The sequence below is a fragment of the Saccoglossus kowalevskii genome, chromosome 1 (genome assembly GCF_978046115.1).
Source record: "Saccoglossus kowalevskii chromosome 1, keSacKowa6.1, whole genome shotgun sequence".
Lineage (NCBI taxonomy): Eukaryota > Metazoa > Hemichordata > Enteropneusta > Harrimaniidae > Saccoglossus > Saccoglossus kowalevskii.
This window is the reverse complement of record NC_140641.1, coordinates 28,623,867-28,644,106: the sequence shown is the minus strand read 5'-3', so window position 1 is coordinate 28,644,106 and position 20,240 is coordinate 28,623,867. Positions and strand designations below refer to the sequence as shown.

The 20,240-nt window shown below is 37.1% G+C and overlaps 2 protein-coding genes across 2 annotated transcripts in view; both read right to left on the bottom strand.

The window, feature by feature from the left end:
* Positions 1–2,154, bottom strand: part of LOC102806797 (leucine-rich repeat-containing G protein-coupled receptor 5-like) — a 131,723-nt gene extending 129,569 nt beyond the window's left edge. Inside the window, exon 1 of the mRNA XM_085497498.1 lies at positions 1,946–2,154. Within this exon, the coding sequence (XP_085353624.1) occupies positions 1,946–2,154 (209 nt within the window). The remainder of the gene's footprint in view (positions 1–1,945) is intronic.
* Positions 2,155–10,957: 8,803 nt separating this feature from the next.
* Positions 10,958–18,239, bottom strand: LOC100368782 (uncharacterized). Its single transcript, XM_002734858.4, has 5 exons — positions 17,708–18,239; positions 14,634–15,062; positions 12,835–12,992; positions 11,611–11,751; positions 10,958–11,477 (listed from the first exon to the last, which is right to left on the bottom strand). The coding sequence occupies exons 1-5, from the start codon at positions 18,069–18,071 to the stop codon at positions 11,241–11,243; spliced, it is 1,329 nt and encodes a 442-aa protein (XP_002734904.2). The 5' UTR covers positions 18,072–18,239; the 3' UTR covers positions 10,958–11,240.
* Between the last annotated feature and the right edge of the window lie 2,001 nt (positions 18,240–20,240).

Sequence of the window (20,240 nt, the reverse complement as noted above, 5' to 3'; positions counted from 1 at the left end):
TTCCAGTTCCAATTTGACTTTAATGAGGTTAGTACAGTACTCAGCGAAATACATCTTCAACACCAGTATATGACCAATTATTTTTTGTAAATGAACATTTTTTAAAACACCTTCACCTAGTACCGGGGTAATAATAAAAATGCTAAAAATAAATAAATCACAGAAGAACAGGAAATCTGTACTAGAGATACTAACATTTCTGGAATGGATTATAATTGAATAATGTATAGGCAGCAAAGAGTTGTGATGTTCAATCTACTGGGAATGGCAATCAATTAAACAACCTAGGAAATATAAATCACACAAAGTGTAATCATCCAATATATTTACTTAAATGTTGGCTCTATTTCCAGAAGTCAGAATCGCTACAAAATAAATACTACTTGAAGTAGACAGTTGGAAACGTTATCTCTCTACTTAGACACAGCTAGCATTGTACACCTTTCCGGGTTGTTAGGGTGTCACTCCGAGTAAAATTATACATTTTAGTTTGGTGTAAACACTCTGGTGTTTGTATATTTCAGGGTGCTGTCCAATCAGTACAAAAGAACCTCATTGAATACTGTAAGCAAAAAAAAACAGCAAATATTTTACTAGTGCTACGTTTATATCCGCTGTCAATCCAGAACGAAAACTGCAGTGAACACTGTACAACGTCAGTCGAGTCTACATTGCATCCACTTTAATAAGTGTGAAGGGATGTAATTTGTTGAATGAATGAAGTAAAAGGGAAGCTGTATTAAACATAAAGGCACTGAAGTGGAATTTATATATCCTCGTCAAAAAACAACACTTGTCATAAAATTAGATAAAACTAGCAGACACTCTACTTCCAGAATTACATGAACAAATTTCAGTAATATCAACACTGCTAAAGGATATAGTATTATACTTTCACCTTTTCCTTATGGTTTACCATTTTAAAATTTGTCAATATTAGATTACTCAAATTACCACTTTCACTACCACTTGCACTTCTCGAGAAGCTTATTTTTTCAGATTAAAGAAATTGTTTTACATTGCATGTGCATAGTTTTCAACTTGTAATTTTGCCATTGTTTTTTTAATACACTCGCGTAACTGACGGCGCGACAAATTAATTTAGTCTGGTACTCGTCAGGTTTCACTCGCCCACCCTCGTTTGACCCTATATATTTGCCTTACGGTAGTACACGTGTAAATCCATCGTTTCAATGGACTTTACTAAAAGTCAGGCTTTACAACTGCTTGTCATACGCGAGTACATACAACCACAATGGGTCCGGCTCTGGTCAAATAAATAAGGCAAAATAGCGGCTTTTTATATACAAATCCTAACGATCATTACACACAGTGATCGCGCCGACTACCAGTCAAAAACCTGAAACCTCGCGCGAACGTCCAAAATGTCCCCTGAATAATAAACTTTAAAATGTGTAGAATACTGCTGCAAAACTGTGTCAAAACGGCAGAGAATGTCACAGCTATCTACATGTAATTGGCAATTTGTAGCACACTAAAAGACTCGTAGACTGGAAAATGAGCTGAACGACGGTTGATTCGATTGGGGCTTCGATCGAGACGGTTGCGCCATACTGCACTACACAAATTGCCAAAATTTAAATGTTTTGTTTTGTGGATCCCTGGTTGTAAATTCGCTCGAAAAAAGACGAGCTCATGGTGCCAGGACTATACACTGAAACACTGGGACGAGAATTGAGAAGGAATGCCACTGCAGGTCAGGTATAGGAACGGAGAACGAGAGTTTGACTCGAACACAACAAATACATCACTTCCAACTTTTCCAAGTTTTTGAGCAAAGCCAGTTGATTTCGCAAATTCTCATAAATTTTACGGAGAAAACGAGTATTAGACGAAACCAAAGTTTCAGTGTATAACCGGAAATACATACAATCCATACTTCAGTTACAAATATTGATGTAAATTGGCGAAAAACGGTACTTACAAAGATGTTGTGTTTCGGTGAATTCTCGTCGGAACGCGAGTAAGATTTAAGCCCGAGCAATCGACTACATAACTTCGACTACCCTCACAGTGACATCTTTCGGGACAGAACTTGTTTATCACATTCTGGATGGCACATACACCGTCAAAACAAACCGTCGCGGCAAAAATGCACAGAATCAGAGTCGATACTCGAAAGTTGCTCGCCATGCTGAACTGGTACGGGCAGGCAGGGTATTGTTGTGTTTCTGCGTACGGCAAGTTTTAGCTCACATTTCTTTGAACGCGCCGACACTGTGGGTGATACCATTTTACCAGAGGGGTATATGCCGAAATGTAGCACACTGGCAAAGATATTCAAGTGTGTAACCACTGCATTGCCTCGGAAATCAGAAACTACTGAAATCAGAATGTAACTCAGAGCTTTACAAAAAATAGTCCCGCTGGTCAATAATAAAAAATCATTCAATTTCGAGAGTGCTCTTTTATGCAATAATGAAGTGTTCTGCTTCATTATTCATCAAGCACAGCTCTTTTCAGAGTAATGTGGTGAACAGCGCCAATATTACACAACGCAATCTAGAGAAAGAGAGGAGACCCTCGGGAAAACCCCTCCCGGGCCACAGTGGAACTTGACCTTTAAATGATATACATGCATTCACCATGGCCCTACCGATGACCTTTATATTGAAAATCGTGCCCTCTGTGATACTTTGGTGATTAGCTGCAAAAAGTCGTATCCGAGAAAGCAATTTATCATTATTGGGGTTACACTCCCGAAGGCGGCGTGTACGACCACATTTATTTACTAGGCCGCCCAGTAGATCTATTAACCCAAATTTAAATTTGAAGAAAAAGAGGAAGACAGCACGTTGGAAAAAAATTAAATCATGGTGTACACGAGCAAATAATGGATTTAAAAAAAACGAACTGAAAGTTTGCAAATGTTTATCACACAAAGTTGTTGTTTCCCATTGAAATACATATATTTGTTTCTTATTTAATCCGGAATAGTTTGACCACAAATAATCCTCTGCGGTAGTTTACTGATGACACATAGTTAGACGATACTCGCAGTATGATACCGTCACATAGTGGGAATATTGATGTTTACATCGCTTCATGCTGTATCGTCACGTGGCGTTGTTTTACTGTTTTATCTACGGAGAACGAAGCCAAACTTGTATTTTTTTACGTCCATGTCCTTGCCTCGAACTGTGTTGTACTCTGTCGGTGTCCCAACGCGTATGTCACAGTTTAAAACAAGATGATTGGTGTAATTTAGTTGTCACTAAACAGAGATGATTTATATATTGATATTTGTTTATGAACAGTAACGTCACCAAAACATTTGTAAGTTTTGGTTTTGTTTTTTACTATAATAAAATGTTTGCGTCAGGCGACGCCCCCGATAATGAATGTCTCTCTTGGTCTCTCTGTTACGGTGTGCAAATTGCAAGCCAGTGCTAACGATATATATATATAGCACGAATACACGCAAGTAGCTTGCCTATGTGCAAATGCACAAATGCACAAAATATAAAAAATAATATAAATTCAAATAGTAGATAGTTATAATTATATGTAATTAATGTACAACCATAATGTTACTATTTCTATGTCCATCGCATACTGCAGGTTCCACACCACTGTACAATATATAAAGTACACTTATATAAAGGCGCGAGGCAAATAATTTAATCCTCTCTATTTTGAAACGTTTTCCGTTTTGCAAGGGACTGGGTGGAATTCTAGTATTCCATACTTTTTTATTTAATATGACACATAATAAGCAATTTAAGTTTTAGATTTGTGCCAGTAAATTTTAGCGAAAACCAGAAAACAACGCTGATTTTTAAATGGCAGACTCATGTACACACATTATACTACCCTCCTCAAATTAGAAAATACGGTAAGCATTATGCCCCATTATACTCCAAAGATTGGCAACTTTTGTAGAGTAGGCAAATTTCAAAACCAACATAAATAGTCACAAAACACACTCCCTCTGGGACTGTGGCCAAGTGATATAAGTCAGATCGCAGGTCTGATCGTTTGTCATCGCGATTAAACTTAGACTGCACGAATTAAAGTTTGGAATCTACAAACTAGGTAGGCAATGTCGTCACCAAAAAGATAATTTGAATTCATACATGTTAAGCAATATGTATATATGGTGTTCGCGACTAGTCTACCGAAATGTATAGTACGTACCTGAAAGCATTAAATACAACATTGCCGTGGTTTTTTTTTAAATTCTGGTGTTGGTAAAATGCAACGAATGGTCAGTATTGACCAACATATCCTATGTGTTCTAGTATGATTTTAAGTGGATTTAAATAGGTTATATCGCAGTCTCTCTATCAGGGATTGAAGAGTATAATTACGAGGGTATTATCTAACTTAAACTCTGTCGCTCCATACCATGTTTGGGGGGGTTCATATTTTAGAAGGCATTTAGCGAGTCATGCACGATTTTTTGTACTGGGAAAAGTGACCACGTGTTGTCCTATAACCAGCTATAACACACACGTGTTCAGTGTATACGAGTGGTGAACGTTTCGGAATGTGTTGCCATTGTTCTTACATGCATAAAAATGGCAGGTGTACTCTATCCAAAAAAACTAATGACCGACATCGAACTCCAGGTAGTTCAAGGAATATCGTGTTTTCTTTTTATAGTACTGCTGTATTTCTGTCGGTCGTTTCTCCGCCTTTTCACGGGCTTTATATAAAAATCCGAAGACCTTTAATGATATAATAATGTCATATTACATGCAATCAAAGACCAGCCCACTTGACTTTTTATAGTTAGGGTTTATAGTTATATAGTTAAAATCCAGAGGTGAAATTGATAGATGTTCTTAATTTTTTTATAACTCACAGATAATTGGCTATTATGCCTTCTAACAACAACATTTTAAAGTTCCCCCTTCCTTGAATATTCTCATTATTGTTTCCTACAAATCCACAACCTTCACAAAACCACAAATACGTTCTTCATCAATATATTAAATATACGTCCTCCATAATGCTAGTATTAATATAGAGATGATCTCAGCAAATCATCGCAAAATGAGTGAATGAATTATAACAATTCAGTAATACTGCTAATACTTTACTCAATATAATATACATTACAAATGTGAATATTTCAATAATAAGAAATGCTGAATTCCCAATACCTTGCAGGACATCACATCACATACCGTTCATGTCCCATTTACGCCAGGGCCATGAGGTCACGGGCTCTGTCATAGAATAATATCATACACTATATTACTATATCACAAACATGTACAGAGCACAATACACCAAACAAATGAAAGTTCATATAAATGAATTATCATTACCATTGCGTGGGTGATAAGTCTAGATGAGAACATTAAAACGTTAGTTGTGTTATTATAATATTATTTTCAATGATGTTTCTAGTTGATACAATTAAACTGTTTTCCATTTGAAATCTACGAAAAAAACGTCGCGCGCCGGGATTGGCTTCGTGATTAATTTACATAGCCCGCACACCATGGCCGCACGGGCCCGGGTAAACAATTACATATGCTCATTTATCATACCCTATAGGCGATATATTTCCTTCTCATTTATGGCTTTTTGTGGAATATAGATTTCATGTAGTGAATATGAGCATAGGTTGTTGCGACATCGTTAACTGTTCAGTCATGACGAGCTAAGACACGTTCATTCGAGCCGCTTCCTGGCTGTGATTTCTAGTTCTGCACATAGTATTAAAGTAACTAGCAAGCTGCTCTCATATGACACCCGAGATGTTTAATATACCATGCCGATGATTGCTACCATATCGGTACTGATGCGTGTTTCAGGGCATTTAGCATGTTACCGTGTATGTCGTGAATGTGTGCATCTATTTTTAAAAAAAACGTTGGCATTCGTGACATATTAGATTATTATCATTCAAAGAGATGGCAATATATCACGTATACCTATGGGTAATCTTGTGTTTCTGAGAGACCAGGCCGAGTTCAAACAACTTTTTTTTGACGGTTCTTCTATTATTTTATTATTTTCAATTTAATTTTTTTTTCTTTCATAAATATTATGTGCTCGGAATCAGGCTTTGTTCTTTGTCCTAGTGAAAAAAATGTACTTAAAATTGTCTTAATGCGCTTCAGTCCGTCGTTCTCGATGACTTTTGTGATGTCTTATACAAACATCACCCATCCAACCAACGTGCAATCTTAATTGAATCGAAAATTTGATCATTTTTCTTGACGGTACCAATGGTTGTTCTGGAAATTGTGCATTACAGGTGTTATCACGGCACATTGATTCTATAGTCTATGCACATCCAAGACGAATGAGTAAATCGTTGTTACAATGTTCATGCTTAGTCCCTACTGTAACTACGACGGTTTATCGAAATGGTATCCGTTGCGAGCTCTATGGAATTGAAATTAATTAGCATAAAACGTATAAAAGGCCATATTACATGTATGTCTAGTAATTACTTAATTAGTGTTTACATCATAATATACTTACGTTAAATTAAATGTTTTATGAAAATGCTTTATGTATATGAACAAGTATACTCCGGCTACTATAGAAGCGATTGGCAGCACAAGAAGCTCAACCAATGGCAGCCAGCGTCGACACAGTTGGGTTTTTATTCGTCGTAATTACGGCTTGCTACAAACATTTTATCAGGTGATCTGAAAGACTCAGTGCTGATCTTGGGAGGGTTATTTTAACATATTGAAGTCGTAACACGGCTGGAAGGGTCTAGGTAACTGAGCGGTAAGTATAAATTGTAATGAAGTTAACACAACTGCAACCAACAAGTGAAAGCTTGTTTTTAAATGCTAGTTAATTTTACGGCGTGAAATGTCTGTTATTATTGAATGGCATGCATTAATATTATTTAGTCATAATTTTATGTTGGTAAATTATTGAAAATAATTGTTTGTCAAATTTTTAATGGTTTATTCTTTTTGAATTGATTGTTACATTAAATTTTGTGTTCATCTTTCAATTTTTCTAGTTTTAGTGGTGCAACTTATTTTACAGACATGTGAATGTCACAGCATGACGTGTTATAAAAGAAACAATGAGTTTGGTTAAAGGTTTATACAACATACTGTAGTACATGAATAGAATTATGGTTTCAATTTAAACACAGGTCACTCACTTCGTCTCAACGTGAAAATCGTGTTATTCTATACTAAAATGAAAAATTACAGAAGGCGTAAGTAAATCAGCACATATTCTCGATATTTTGCAGTACGAAAGGTTGCACCAAATAAACAAATGTGCAGACAGCACAAAGGAATCCGAGATTGTTTCCATAGAAACAATGACTTTATAACTCTATAACGTTATGTCCTATTATGTATGGTACTGTAATAAACTCAAAATATATCACATTCTACAATCCAAATATCAATACGAAACCCAATTTCATTTTCTTCTGGCTTGTAGTCAGACAAATGAAATGACTGAAGTTCAACACCTTGATTTGAGTGTATTTCGAGTTTGACATTTATTAGGGTCAGATGTGATCAAACTTCCCGATGGATGTACATACTTCACTTAGCTATGTTGATACGTTTTATTGTTAATCGTATTGTCAGCCCCAGTAAGTCGTTGGAAGGCATCGCTGAATGAGCTATCTTAGTTATCGGTTCATCTAAGCACACACATTTTCCACGTCACTTGCGCTGTTGAGTTGTAAGTTTGCTAGTCTGTGTATATTAATCACGTGTTAACAATTCGTCACGTGTCAGCTGATTTAACGGGTTTCTAATTTACGTAGATGCAATGTAAACATGGTTATAATGAACCTACGAGCGCTCTATTCAAAAGTTTGACAAATTAAAGAGACACTCTTGGTTTTGAAATGAGTAAACAATATCTTCACATAGTTAACTTTCTGACAAAAATGAAGCTGGATTGGCCACACTGCATGCTATTGGTAACACATACTGGACTGATATCTGATAAAAATCCGATGTTATTAAGTTGGATCTTATGCCTATATCGGTTTTTCAATCAGATTGGATCGAACAGCATCTACGATTACGTGTTCTTTTGATGTGATAATGACTAAGTACATTGTATAATTGTATTAACGCATCTCCGAGAAGGAGCGAAAAAAGATAACAATTGAAAACAAATCTAAAAGATAGACAAACGCGAATAGGACGAGACAAACTAATAGATACACTGTGTAAGCAACCATGCAGGTAAATAATGCGTGCAGAGCCTCACTATAGTATTGTTTTCGTGACATCTAACTATCAATTGCCCCCCATAACGTTTATATAAAAGAGTTAATCACCACACAGGCTGTAAGAATTGCGCTGTAGAATATGTCTGACCTTCGACATACGGAACGATATTCACCGCTCAGCAATTAAGGCTGTGATATTTCGATAACTTTGCAAATTTTGAAACTCGCTGTATATATTGACTTATTGTATATTTGGTGATCAGTATTTGCTCAGCAGGTTCACCACAAAGGACATGTGAATTATTCGGTCAGTAAAGGAGACGCGGAGAACAATACGATATATGTTAACATATATAACACACATATTCAGGGTGGTTTGGGCATTCATTTAATTGTATTGACCAAGGCTAATCCGCTGGATTCAAAGTTTACCGCAAGCTTTGTCATGGTGTCCGTGGAGTTCAGAGATAAACCGCTGAAACCATTACTGTTGTCAGGCAATTCACCTGCGTGTGTGGTTAATTACGCGAGATTCACAAAACTCATTACGTAGATTATAGAATATAGTTACAAGATATATAGTGATTTGTAGTAGGTCTTGTGGGACTTCCTTTATCGACGAGACATGTCCGCGCAAGATTAGTTCTAGCATGACCTATGCGATCCTTGATACAACAGCGGGATTACCCCCACTAATCTCTGCATTCCAGGGCCTGCTAACCAAACATATTCAACCAATAATATAAATGTTCTTTGTTTTATTGTTGTAGTGTAGTCGTTATTATTGCCAGTTCAGAAATTTGAAGAGTTCGTGGTCCACGATGTTCATCCATTAATTACTACAGCGAGAAAATGATTCTTATAATTACGGTGCCATGCCATGTGTTGGCTCCGTCGGAAGTCCTGTGTACGTGCGTTATACAAACCATGTACAAACCTACGTTTCGCCCGTAGTCGCGTTTCTATAGTCATGCTGTTAGCGATATAAGGGGTTTCACATATACTGTACATTCTCGTATGAATGCTTTCTATCCATCTTTACTAGACAACCTGGATCACCACGATTTCAAAAATCAATATGTTCAGTACGAAAATGCCGTAAACTGTATATACCTGAATCCGCAAATGAAATAAAAACTATCGCGCGCACAGCAATCCGAGTAAAACTAAACTCATGGGGAATGCGTGATGTAACCTCAAACCACTACTATTGTATGTACTCACACACAATAAAGACTTAATACATTTCTTTTAGTTTAGAGTATTTCTGAGGTCGGGGTTACAAGCTGTTTGGGGACGAACCCATGCGCCCCAGGAACGCCACGTGATTCAGCAATTCAATTGCTCAGCTCACATCCTCGCATTAGAAATGACCAAGTTAATGTTTATTTTCGACTTATCGACGTTAGTCGCAATATAAAGTGAACACTCTGAACGCTACATATACAATACTGACTGATAAAAATAACAGGACGCGAATAAATATTCAATATTGTTGAAATTACACAAAAAATTGCACTTTTATTCTCATCCATGATGATGGCTCGAATTTAATTAAGTATAAATATCGTACGTACACGTATTATGTAAACAACGATTGAATCGTGCAGTGTTAGAAAAGATATTACACGCCAGAAACTTTCGCCAAACACAAACATATTTTACAAAAACAGGAGATTTACGCAGCAGAACGTTTCATTTTGACAAAACGTAATGATGTTTTATGTAAACAATAGTACTTTCTAGAAAAATGAAATTATTATGCCAGGAATAATTCAATTCACCAGCAGAGCGTGCACAAATAAAAAAATCCACATAATTGGCACAAAAATTACCAAATTATTAAAAATGAATATGTAATTACATAACTACAGAACATAGTTGAATGCTATTGTGTCTCATGGACCGCTACACTAGCCTGTAAAGGTCGCTTGAGTTGCGCCCATCGCCGTGCTCCAAACCCAACACACGAAGTGAGAAATAATTTTAAACTCATAGTTGCTGTCGACATAGGAAGTAAAGTAAGCAAATAACACCGAATAAACGGCAAGGTAAAGACTACGTCTAATTATAGTAAATACGTACTGCGTGTGTAATACTACTCTGTAATAGTACTGCGCGTCGGTCGATACTACCGCTGTACTGTCTGAGTGCATAGTTTGCAATATCCTCGTAATAACCTTATTATTAAACATCTTTTTCTTCCAGGAATACATCATGAAAATGCCGAAATCCAACACGTTTAGAACAGATTTAGCGAATTTCTTTGTGAGGGGCCCGGTTAAATCCTGGGGGCAGCCATGTTTGTTTTTTTATTTTTAGAGGACGCTTACACGCGTAATCGTTCCATATTTGTAATTCGCGTTTTCTATTATGGTAGGATGAAAATACCCAGTGCAATACCACAAAATTACGGACGCTGTAACTTATGGCGTTACGGTGCCTGATGTATAATAATTCCCGTTATTCTTTAATCTGCACTTTATGAATTCTTGTTGGTACTGTATTATAGCCATAGAACTAACATGTACACTGTAACTGAACTGAGTAAGCATAGTTACAATGGCTGATTTGTGTATTCTTACCTGTACGTATGCACAAACAATAGAGAATATATTTATTTATGTGATTCAGTTTTATTTTGTTATTGCAGAGTACCACTTGATCATTAAAATGTAACAAATTGTATTTAAGTTTGTAAAATTACTATATAAACTTTGAAACAAAAATTACTTCTCATCATAGGCAGGACAATGTAGGTTTGGGATAACCAATAAAAGCAAATATACTATAATAAACAATCAATGAAGGCAAACGTACTATAATAAACGTAACCCTGTTTTATTTACCTGGATGGTATATCGTGTGGTGGCGCTCTCACATTGACCGACGAGGAAGGAATTCAATGTAACACTATGATTTATATATTATTATACATGTACATTAATCTCAAAGGAAACAACGCCATTTGTAATGTGGTTATGCATGAAAGAATACGAACGCAAGTCACCGCTTCGAGCGATTGTCTGTGTTGTTAATGTTCACTGCACAATTTCCGTGTCTGTTTATTTCCTGCGACGATGTCATTTCACCGGAAGTATTGTTTTTCGATCTCCGCTTCGTGTTCTTTGGCTTTCCATCTCAACGTGGCAATACTTGAACGTCTTACACGATTTCCCCCGGGTGTTTCATTTATATTGACCGCTGGGGGCGATATCGCCGGGATGACAGGAGGCACAGGTATCGTTATTCCAGCCGCTGATACCATTTGACTATATTCATTACTGACCACGTCTGGCTGAGGACTGTCATCAAAGTTAATTTCCTGAATCAGAAAGAAAATATCACACTCTAAATCACTGCTCTTCTTTGTCTGTGTACATTTATTTAGACCCGCGCATTCTCAGTGGTGCGCTGGTTGTATATCGTTGTGGCGGCGCAATAAATAGGCAACTTACATTGTAGCCATGATGATGAGTTGATGCCGCCGATGATCTCGGGGCTGGAACCATTTCAGTTTCCGTCAAGTCTTGCAGACCACCAAAATTGCCCAATTTTTCATATTTCCTCCATTTGGCTCTCCGATTTTGAAACCATATCTGAAAAAAAAAAACAGTTTTAAAGACTATCTAAAATAATAGCAGGTTTGTCCGGGTTTGCATGGGTGCGAAACGATATGGGATAGGTGATAGGGTATGACGACCGGCGAATAAAACGAACGTCACGTAAATTGACGACTACGATTTGAGAACCAGCTCAGAGATACAGATGTTTGGGAATGCGATGGGAGATGGCCCGATCTCATTAAAATTAGTAGATGAAACTTTGGACGCTTTGTGTGTTTGAATACTACTGTCGGTGTACAGTGATCATATGAGCCAAGCTTCTACCTACATAGGATTTTATCAAATTGAATAGTTCAGATACGAACCGATTTGTAATTTCGTCGAGGGTTGAGTTATGTATATGGGGTTTGCAGTGTATTCGGTGTATGTCAGTGTGTATGTGCGATATTATCGACGAGGATGGCGGCGTATGTGGTTTACGTGCAATGTTATCGACAGGGTTTGTAGTGTATGTGGGGTAAGTGCGATATTATCGACGGGTTTGCAGTGTGGGGGGGGGGGGCGTGCGATATTATCGACGGGTTTGCAGTGTGGGGGCGTGCGATATTATCGACTAGGGTGGCAGCGTAATTATGTGGTTTACGTGCAATGTTATCGACAGGGTTTGTAGTGTATGTGGGATAAGTGCGATATTATCTACGGGTTTGCAGTGTGTGGGGGAGTACGTACGATATTATCGACAGGGTTTGTAGTGTGTGTGGGCCGGGGTAAGTGTATGTGGGATGCGTGCGATATTATCGACGGGGTTTGCTGTGTATGTGGGATACGTGCGGTATTATCGACGGGTTTGCAGTGTATGTGGGATGCGTAGGCAGTGTACATGCGATATTATCGACGGGGGTTGCAATTTATGCGATGTGTTTGTGATATTATTGACTTGGATTTACTATGAACATGATAAACGCGTGATATTAATGTAGGGATTAAGGTTAAAGTGATTGCGACGAACATTGTCTAGTAAAAATGTATTCATCCTTATATTTAATCCGTTCTGTAGATCACCCCCAACATACTAGTAAGACTATATGAAGACACTATGGATTGATGGCGTCATACCTGCACTCTCTGTTCGGGTAAATCAGTTGCACGTGCTAATTTGTCACGTGTATGAACATCTGGGTAATGCGTGATTTTAAAAACGTTCTCTAGTTCTCGTAACTGTTCTGGTGAAAACGTGGTTCTCGCTCTTCTTTTAGGTTTTTTGTATTTCGAATCTGAAATATAGAACAAAAGAGCGGGGCATGTTGAAGAGCATTCGCGAAACACGAAAGTGGAGTTACATCGGCAACATTCGGAGTCGTGTTGCCACATCATATAAGTAATTAGTAATGTAAGTAATTATTTGGAAAGAATACGGTGTCGGAATAAAGGTCAAAAGTTATACTACTCATCACCATTCCGACAATGAAGTATTCTTTGTTAAAGATTTCCATGTGAACGCTTCTCATCTTGAGTATAATACTATCTTCCTTGTTTTTGAGACCTTTCAGGGATATTATTATTTCCCCCGTTATTTTACCACCTAGGAATATTAATATATAGTTATTGGCCTCGCCTGGGACTGATATCAACAATTATCGTCACCAACTGGCTGCTACTGACCGAAGCCAAAAGCCGAGGTTTATAACAGCCAGTTAGGGATAATTCTTGATAGAAGCCAAGTACAATAACGGATGAAATTATAACATTTCAATGATTCCAAGTATTGACCATCCCCAGGGAAATAATATTATCCCATGTACATGTATTAAATGATATTATCTCGCTAATGATGGCGATAACACGGGAAAAGCGAAATCATATGTTAGTATCAACCGTCATGGCCTATACATGGGTATGGGCAATACAGTGAGTCCAACGAGATAAAATGAACTTACCAATGTTAGGGCAGTACCTGTGATATATTATTATTATATTAGAGAATAATACTATGATTCTCCTTAAAGCTACTAGTACACTGCTCAGTAGACTAATCAATTTTCATTTTTTTCAGACATGTTTTATTGCATATCATATTTATAGGCGAGATTCACTTGGGCTTCTAGATATATATATTTTCATATTTTCCAACATACTGAATATATTATTGAAACAGTGAAAAATGTCTGAACGAAGCAATACATGGACCGGACATATTGTTTGGTTTATGAGGCTACAAGTACCGGTATATTCAGAAGGGAGTAACAGTATTCACTATACTAGTAGTCGTGTTTCCGGCCTGGTGTTTTAATCTATACGACAGTAGATTACACTCAGTGCTTCGTGGGAAATGTAAATTGAATGACCCGTCTACACGCAGTTTACAGTGTACTACCGTAGTATACAGCCGTTACCGAATGTGTTACTGTGATAAATATGCTTGAAATGCCGTCTTCCTAAAACTTTCAATCGGCTAAAATGTTTTGTGTAAGCGTTAAATGTCAGCCTGAAATGTGACCATTTAACTGTCGCCGGGATAATTAGAATATAACAACTGCAACTGCATGTAAAACGCACATCTCGCCATGATAGTGACCAAACGCCCTCTATGACCAGCGTCATCGCCATAATAGGTAGGACGCCAACAGGTGATCAAACTTCAAATAAGATAAATTGCTCAGCGGACTGTATTAAAATACATTAATTATTTACTGGGTTTTAATTTCGCTATCTTCGCTGATACTTACTAAATCCGCTAAATTTATTACACGTGGAATAACAATAGAGCACATTGTTGCGCTGCCAAATTAATTTTGTGAACTTAAAAGGACTCAAACATCAAAATAGTGAAATTAAATGCCAGTGAAAATAAATGGTTTTACAGTATGTCATCTAAAACACTGATATTTTATCAACCCAAATTGAGAACACGTTACCTGTTTCTAGTGTGAAATCATTGTTATTGTCGTCGTGACTTTCCTCTAAGTCGCCGTCTGTTTCCTCTGTTTCGTTCTCTATTTTACAGACAGTTTCTCTGCGTCGTGCATGTTCCTCGTCTTCTGAGGCGGAGTCGTATTCAACCTCTTTATCGTCAACACTATCGTCTTCAATATGTAAGACTTTTGTGTTTGAAATGTCCGTATCAGGTTTTCCAAGTTTGGCATGTTTGTCTCTATCGCATGGAGATATTGCTTGCGTTGGGTGCCGTTTCTGAGGTTCGTGGTCGCTTTTGTCCGTTGAATCATTGAAGGTATGAGAATAGTGTGGTCCATTGATAAAGTGTGTTTGATTCGGTACAAGACCATAACAGCCAGTGTAAGATGCTGGGGATAATGGACTAATACGACGACGTGCGATTTGTTGATCTAACAGTGAAATAGGGTAAATGGTTAAAAATAAGACATGAACAATATTTCCAAAATATCAATATCAACTCTCTCGCTCAAAACTGCTTTTAGTTACACCGGCTAGAGCGAAAAACAGATCATGGTCGTCGCGTATATCTATTACGATTTACAAACTTGACAACTGGAATGCGTAAAAGGCAAACTAATTAACTTGTTTTTCACGCTATCACCAAAGGTAACACAACCCATTAACCTATACCCTTGTCACTTTGTACATTATCTATACCGAACTACGTTAAAGTTACTTCAGTTCAAGTGCAAATATTGAAAAATAACGATAGCTGTCGGGGTTAAAGGTCAGACAACAGTCCTCCATGCCGACGTAGTCACAGTCAAAATTAGTTCGAAAATTGAAATAAGAAACAACGTCTTACTGTTTTACGATAAATCACGCGAAGAAATTCCGTTATCGCGATCAACGCAGAGTCTACTTATTAGAGGGTCGACTAATCCAGGGTTTGAGCAGTAAATGCAAAAGTACGTGATGAGTTAATTTTACCCCAAACAAAGACCATCACTTAATCTTTTGTCTAAATCTTAAGTATACTGTCGGTACATAGTGTACACAAGTCGTTAAGATACAATGTCAAGTTTTTATCAACCAACCATATTGACTTTGAAATGCTCGGATCGTTTGTATTTGTAGATGGCCATCATGTTACTGCGTTTCAGACAATTTCACGACTAATTATAATATGATAGTTGTGTGTACACACGAACCGACTAACATCGCGCTTCAACTTGTTGCTTAGCAGTGCAAGATTGCTTCTCTAATTAGCGAAGATAATGGTTGCTATGTAGCATCTTTATTACAATTTACAATCGGAAAATACACGTCGTAAACGTCTTCCTCTGAATTGTCTTACCCTTTGGCATACTGAAAGTTAGACACTGTATGACTTCAAGTTGGAGAGAAATTCAAAAGCGTACTCGACATATATTTGTCATTTGTGACACTTCAAAGCAAGATGCACACAGAATCGCCGAGCCAGTGACACCTTACCTTCATGAATTGTTATAACAGAAAACTTATGAGAGATGATAACGAATGATGAATCACGTGGATGTATCCTTTCCCGTGGTTCCCGGGCGCAATGTAGATTGTATTGCCGAGATGCGGGATATTTTAAAGATGCTACTAGTATTTAGATCCGATTACTGGCGATTATGTAACTTCGAAACTTAACATACGAGTCGGTGCTCTTTTGGATGTTATTAAGTATTTCCAGGGCTAAAAGTGTGTCCGGAGAGTAGAACTGAATTGATTTTATCATTTATATCAAAATTAAATTTACAGTATGGGTGGGGTATGAGTCATTGGTGGTATTTGCACGGCAGCATAACACAGATTGAGTTATACAACAGAATGGGTATGGTGTATGTAACTTGACTCCTCCACATACATGTACACCATCAGCATATGATGAGAAAGCCAGTCCGTATATGTGGACATTGTGACGTTCAACGAGTCCACTGCAGTTATCGACTGATCTTTCCTGTCATAAATGTCTAAGTTAAGATATTAATAGCTTTATACTCAATTTTAAAGCAAATCGCGTATTTCGAAAAAGTACCGCGTTGTCGCGGCAACGGATTCGGTTAATAGGAATTCACATATTTCCAACATCAATAATTAGAAAATCGCTTTGGTTTCTATGGAAACTGCGTGAAAAACCAAAGAGAGCGATCTAAATGTGAGTTGTTATGGCACACTTTGCCATTCACGGATGACTTGTAGCCCACCTTTCTCCATAGAACGTGTCCGAATAACAATCATCGTTAAATGATTGTTTGTGTGTCAATTTTCCTACACAAGCATTTTTTTAAGCACGTTAAACGTAGTATATTGTTATGAGACTCGTAAACGGTGACTATAAAGCAATTAATAGACTGATATAGTTAGTAGCCTGTAAATCACCGCAGGTATATGTTACGACACACTCAACACAAAAGACTCACAGCAGTAATTTATAGAAAAATAAATAAACCGTAATCAAAAAATAAAGTCCAAATGAGGACTTGTTCCACGTATTTCGAATCATCTGACTGGTGATTGAACATATTTAAGACTTCCCACCAGAACGGGATTAAACGATGTCTCTAAAACGACGACTTGTCCATTAACGAGTTCTGTGGTGAGATTAGGTGCGGTAAATTATTTCTGCTTTCAACGAGAGATATTTCAATGATTTCAAGTATCCTACAACTCAATGATCGTACATGATGTGTTTTCCTCTAACAATGCGGATAATTTGTCGTTTTTTTCGTTAAAATATATTTAATTATTGGCACAAAACTGACTTGGAAAGTACAACAGTAAGGTCACTAAAAATGATTAATATTTACAATAATGGATGGTTCATCTCATACAAGAAATACAAAATTTGCCTGAGGACACTGTAGTAGCATAAACCTTTAAACGGACGACAAGAGTAAAAAGTAATAATTATAGTAAAAAAACTGGATATTAGTTCACTGCCAAATGTAGGACAGTATTCCAAATTGATGTTAAAAACTCGGGACAGGGTGATTGGGAGAAAGGACACGGTGAGCTAATCTCGTCAGTGTACTTACTAGTATTAATGTCATCGCTATGAACTTACCTGAATTTTGGAAGGCAAGCTGTGAATGTGACAGGAATGTTGAGTATAGTAAACGATAATCTAACGGAGTTGGAGTCAATTTATTAGGTTGCAGGGAGTAGTTTTGATAAAGTTGATGATACGGCCAGTAAGCTGCTGTTGGTTGTTGGTGTGCTGGTATCATCGTCGATTCGACCATCGCTGGCACGTGAGTTTGCCTACAAGCGGTGTGTGTACTGGATATTGCATTGGATTGGCGTCTGGCACCACTGTCTCGTTGGTGGGTCCCGAACGGTTCTCGGGTGATATCCGAATCGTTCCCACAGTCTTTACGTAGAATCTCGTCAATCGAATATTTCAGAGTACGCTTCGAAGTGACTGTCATGGTGTCGTCTCCTCGTTGTCCAAAGTTAATAATAAAATTTAAAAAACTACCTGTGTACACATCAAAGTAGTTAGCGTGGCTTCGTCCGTGCTCGGGATATTTAGATGAGCATAGAGGTCAAGTTCCCATGTCTTTGAGGAGTTCCGGTGTTCAAGACGAGTTTCTCAAATTAACAACATTGACGTTGTCACGTCTCTCTATATATAGTCGACCCTGGCGTAATGTTTATCTGGTGAATTCTCATAACAGGCTAGTCAATTTTCGCACGGAGGGGTTGGGTCTGCTGAAATGAGGGTGTGTGTACCAGCGGAAAAACACCATGAATGATTTTTTAATGAATGACCACAGAAACGCAAGTTAAAATAGTAGAATGACTATATATACATACGTAAAAAATATAGACAGTGTGAAACACATGTAAAGTGATGAAATATGCAAGTACTGTATATTTCCACGGATAGCCATACCTCCTAAGAACTACAATGGAACTGTTCACAAGAACATCTTAGGATACGATCACTACTGATACTAGTTATATATTACAGAAGGATAGTTCACACAATTATTTATGTATGAAACTGTTTCAATTTATTGTATTAGTGTCTGCGCTTGAAATAAAAAAAAAATCCGTAGCCGATAGTAACGTGAGTATGTATACGCCTGTATGACCTGTATGCCATAAAACCAATACAATAAATGCAATCATTGCCGGGTTGTCATCGTTTTCATATGTACGTAGTAAAGTTCACACCCACTGGCAGTAAAGTATATCCATCAGTCCAAGTGGACGTATTTCCGGAGTTATGTTTTCGTTCTCCAATAATATCAGACTGTATTACTAGTCTGAGCAATAATAATGTCATTTTTATTGTTTGTTTTTAGAATTCCCCTCCATTTTAAATTTACATTCACACTTTGTATTTTATGTAGAACACCTCTCATTTATTGTTGTGATCACCATGATAAATGCAAGAATTCGTTGGCTTGGCAACTATTCCTTAAATATTGAAACCCTGAAGCTACCCTGCACCTAAGGTCGTAGTTTTTAATCGCGAAATCAAACATAAATTGCATTGTGTTAATCACTCAAGGTCACTATGATGATACTGTACTATAGGAATAACTTCTAAATTTGATTTCAGGATTCTGTTGGATCAGACTCATTGTGGTTTGAGAACTAGATTTATCATGAACTTTACGAATCCAAAGCATTTATGGTGCTTACAGGGGTCAGAGATATTCTTGAAACGATTTGATCTAAAAACCTTGGTGAGCTTACTTCATTTCACTAAAATATGCTATGCTGTCAATTTTCATCAAGATTTACACGGAAAGGTTCTATTTGTGACCTACTTAGTGAAAAGTCGAGTTTCGAAAGTTGCATGACTGAAAATGTTATTGTGTGTAATATACCACAGTATATAGATGTGTATAGCCCGATCAAATGAATACACGAGTTTCCAGTGAAAAGTCGATTAGAAGATATTGCAATTTATTCTATCAAAATTAAGCCGACAGTGAAAAACACACAACAATACGTGTGTCTACTACCTTATATTATTATTTGATTGTAACTGCTTTATTAATTGTAATTGAGAATTTAGATGTAATATAAAACATAAAAGTGCAATAAGTATTATATAGAATATATCGTAATTTTTTTCTCAAATGTTGACGAAAATGCAATACATATTCAAAATTTAACGGTTGTATCGAACATATACATTTAAAAAATTGGAAGTTGTTCATCGTCCGACGTATAGTGTTTCATTCTATCTCAATATTGATCAAGTTCTGTCAAACTTTGATTAATCTACATACCTCGTGAATATTCATTAAACCCAAACTATTCAATAAAGCGAATATATATTCGATAGATATTCATTTTCTCCAAGTTTGCAGACATTTTTTCCCCAACTAGCAATGTCGGCCATCTTGTTTTTTTCCTGGCCCGTTACCAGTGGCAGTGTAAGTGACACAGGAAGTTGTATGGTTATATCATAGTGCAGTTTTAGTCTGAATATATATTGTTTTATTTCAGTGTTCATATTCATACCAAATCCTGACAATGCTGTATAAATCGGGAAAATTTGTTAAGAAAAAAACATTACAGAAAACCCCAATCCATGGAATCGTCTTTGAACGAATATGTAATTTTGTGCAAATTAC